The sequence below is a fragment of the Egretta garzetta genome, unplaced genomic scaffold (assembly GCF_000687185.1).
Source record: "Egretta garzetta isolate BGI_Z169 unplaced genomic scaffold, ASM68718v1 scaffold245, whole genome shotgun sequence".
Lineage (NCBI taxonomy): Eukaryota > Metazoa > Chordata > Aves > Pelecaniformes > Ardeidae > Egretta > Egretta garzetta.
Window position 1 is genome coordinate 442,407 of NW_009259721.1, and position 2,542 is coordinate 444,948.

Genomic DNA, 2,542 nt, shown 5'->3' on the forward strand with positions numbered 1-2,542 from the left:
TTGTCCGCTGGGTTGTCCTGGCTGCGAGGCGGAAAGAGGGAGAAGACGACGAGCTAGCGCTGTGTGCCGAACCCTTGGCGAAGCACCAGGCGCTGCGGGGCTCCACGGCGCGGTGCCTCTTTCACAGCGGTACCTGCGTTGACACCCGGCCATTCCCGCAGTCTCTGGTCGGCCCGGTGCCACTCTCGCACCCGCAGACCGTCGGGGAGAAGCTGTGCCCAGGGCGGGTGTTACTGTAGAGCGGGAAATTTCGTTGACTGCTTCTTCCAGTCCAAGCTCTATCTCGTATTGGTGATGAATGCTTGTAGATAGTGGTTAAACTGCAGCGTGCCAACAGAATTTGATGTACAGGCCTCTGCTTCTTTGCAGATGGTGCATTGGTGAATGAGCTATACAGTTTGCTCCGTGATCAGGATCCTATTGTAGTCGTGAATTGTCTGAGGGCCCTGGAAGAGATCTTGAAGAAGGAGGGAGGAGTTGTCATCAACAAACCCATTGCCCATCATCTTCTCAACAGGTTTGTTTTCTTTGATATTAAGATGGTGCAGGAAGCTTCATTCTTGTTCCTGCGTTTGCGTGCCACCGAAGCAGGTATTCCTGGGCTCCTGGCAGCACTTGAAGGGAGGAGTCAGGCACTGAAGGTGGAGCTGTCCATCCTAAGAGAAACCAAATTACTCTTATGCTAAGATCTTGAGAGGAACCTGAGATGCCTTGCTTTTCTAGGAAGTCTTTGTTCAGCTGGTGGTTTGTTTTAGAATTGTAAGTTAATGCGATTAGGGTTTGGTTTGTTTTTTGGTGACAGTATACATGATATATTTGTGGGGCAGGTATGTTCCAGTACGTCTCTCCTAATCCGTGGAAAGATACAAAACTTATCCATTTCTTGAGGAGGCTAACTCTTCTGCAGATTCTGTATGGTCTGGCAAAAGAGGGGTATTGCTCTGCCCAGGGTTCTTGTCAGTGTTGCTCTCTGGCGTAGACTACCAGCAAAAGTTCAGGTAACCGATCCTGCATTAAGCCTATGTGTGTAAACGGGTCAATTCTCTAGAGATAAAATTGTGGTGTCTCCTTCTGAAGCATAGCGTTTGGTTTGGAACAGGGACCGTAAGAAACCCAGAGGCTCTGCACAGTGCAGACCTTCGTGTGCTTCTTGACTCCTGCAAAAACTGTGTTTATTCCCTCTGCAGGATGGTGGATCTGGATCAGTGGGGGCAAAGTGAGGTGCTTACCTTCCTCCTGCGTTACACACCCCGCAGTGAGGAGGAACTCTTCGACGTGCTCAATTTACTGGATGGCTATCTCAAAAGCAGCAGCCCCAGCGTTGTGATGGCAGCCACCAAGCTTTTCCTAGTGCTGGCCAGGGAGTACCCACATGTGCAGGCAGATGTTTTGGTGAGAGTGAAGGGACCGCTGCTGTCTGCCTGCACCTCCGAGAGCAGGGAGCTCTGCTTCACCGCACTGTGCCATGTGCGTCAGATCCTTGGTAGCCTTCCTGGCCATTTTAGCAGCCACTACAAAAAGTTCTTTTGTTCGTATTCAGAGCCCCACTACATCAAATGCCAGAAGATGGAGGTGTTGTGTGAACTGGTGAATGATGAAAACGTACAGCAAGTCCTGGAGGAGCTGAAGGGCTATTGCACTGATGTATCGGTAGAGCTTGCCCAAGGGGCGATCTCTGCCATAGGTAAGAGCTGGGTCTTGCCTCAGGAGCAGCTGCAGCCCCAGACCTTTAAGGTGGGCCTTTCTCTGCTGAAGTACATCTGGGCAAATGCCAAATAGCGATCTGTGCTGAAGCAGTGCAGCCCTCCGTACACCAGCCTCCCCAGGAATGTTTTGTGGGAGTGTGTTTCTAAGCTGTGATTGTGTTGATTCTTTCAGACATCCTGGTACTGAGCTGTTTCAGGTTGCGCATTATGTCCTTGAATCTTGTTCACATGTCTGTGCTCTGATGAGCTCTAAAGAATTTGTGTCATTTCATCTAACTAACGAGCCTTATGGTGTAGAATGAAACTATGTGGTGGGTGGAGGGGCTGCTCTAATACCTGTTAATTCCTTGAGCTGTGATGGGGGCAGAGTTAAGGTGATTTGGGGCACGTCAGTTTTGTTTTTGTATGCTTTAAAATAGGTGAGTTTCTATAATATTCATAATGAGAAAGCCAGGGATGCTAAAATGCCTTTCCTATGTGTATATGTTTAAGCAAAGTTCAGGCTTCTTCTGAGGCATGGCTTCAGAGAAAGGAACATATCCCTTGTGTGGGGAACAAGCTCATTTGGCTGCACTTTCAGAGATTGTAGTCAAAAAGGAAAAGAGAAAGGCTGTTTCTTTCAAGTGAGTTTGTGGTGAGTGGTTGGGCTCGTGGTTCCTATCTCCTGATGGTAAAAGGCTGACTTTTATATCCTCTGGTGCAGGCAATATTGCTAGGACATACACAGAAGAGTGTGTGGGGATTCTGACAGAGCTCCTGGGGCTTCAGCAGGCACATCTCACTTCAGGTAATTGTCCGCAAGCTGCTGTCCTGGTTGCTAAATAATTTGAAATGGC

The 2,542-nt window shown here is 48.9% G+C and overlaps 1 protein-coding gene across 1 annotated transcript in view; it reads left to right on the forward strand.

The window, feature by feature from the left end:
- The first annotated feature begins 346 nt into the window (after window positions 1-346).
- Window positions 347-2,542, forward strand: part of AP4B1 (adaptor related protein complex 4 subunit beta 1) — a 6,310-nt gene continuing 4,114 nt past the window's right edge. Inside the window, exons 1-3 of the mRNA XM_009639385.2 lie at window positions 347-517; window positions 1,188-1,684; window positions 2,410-2,493. Of these exons, the coding sequence (XP_009637680.1) occupies window positions 1,189-1,684; window positions 2,410-2,493 (580 nt within the window). The 5' untranslated portion in view covers window positions 347-517; window position 1,188. The remainder of the gene's footprint in view (window positions 518-1,187; window positions 1,685-2,409; window positions 2,494-2,542) is intronic.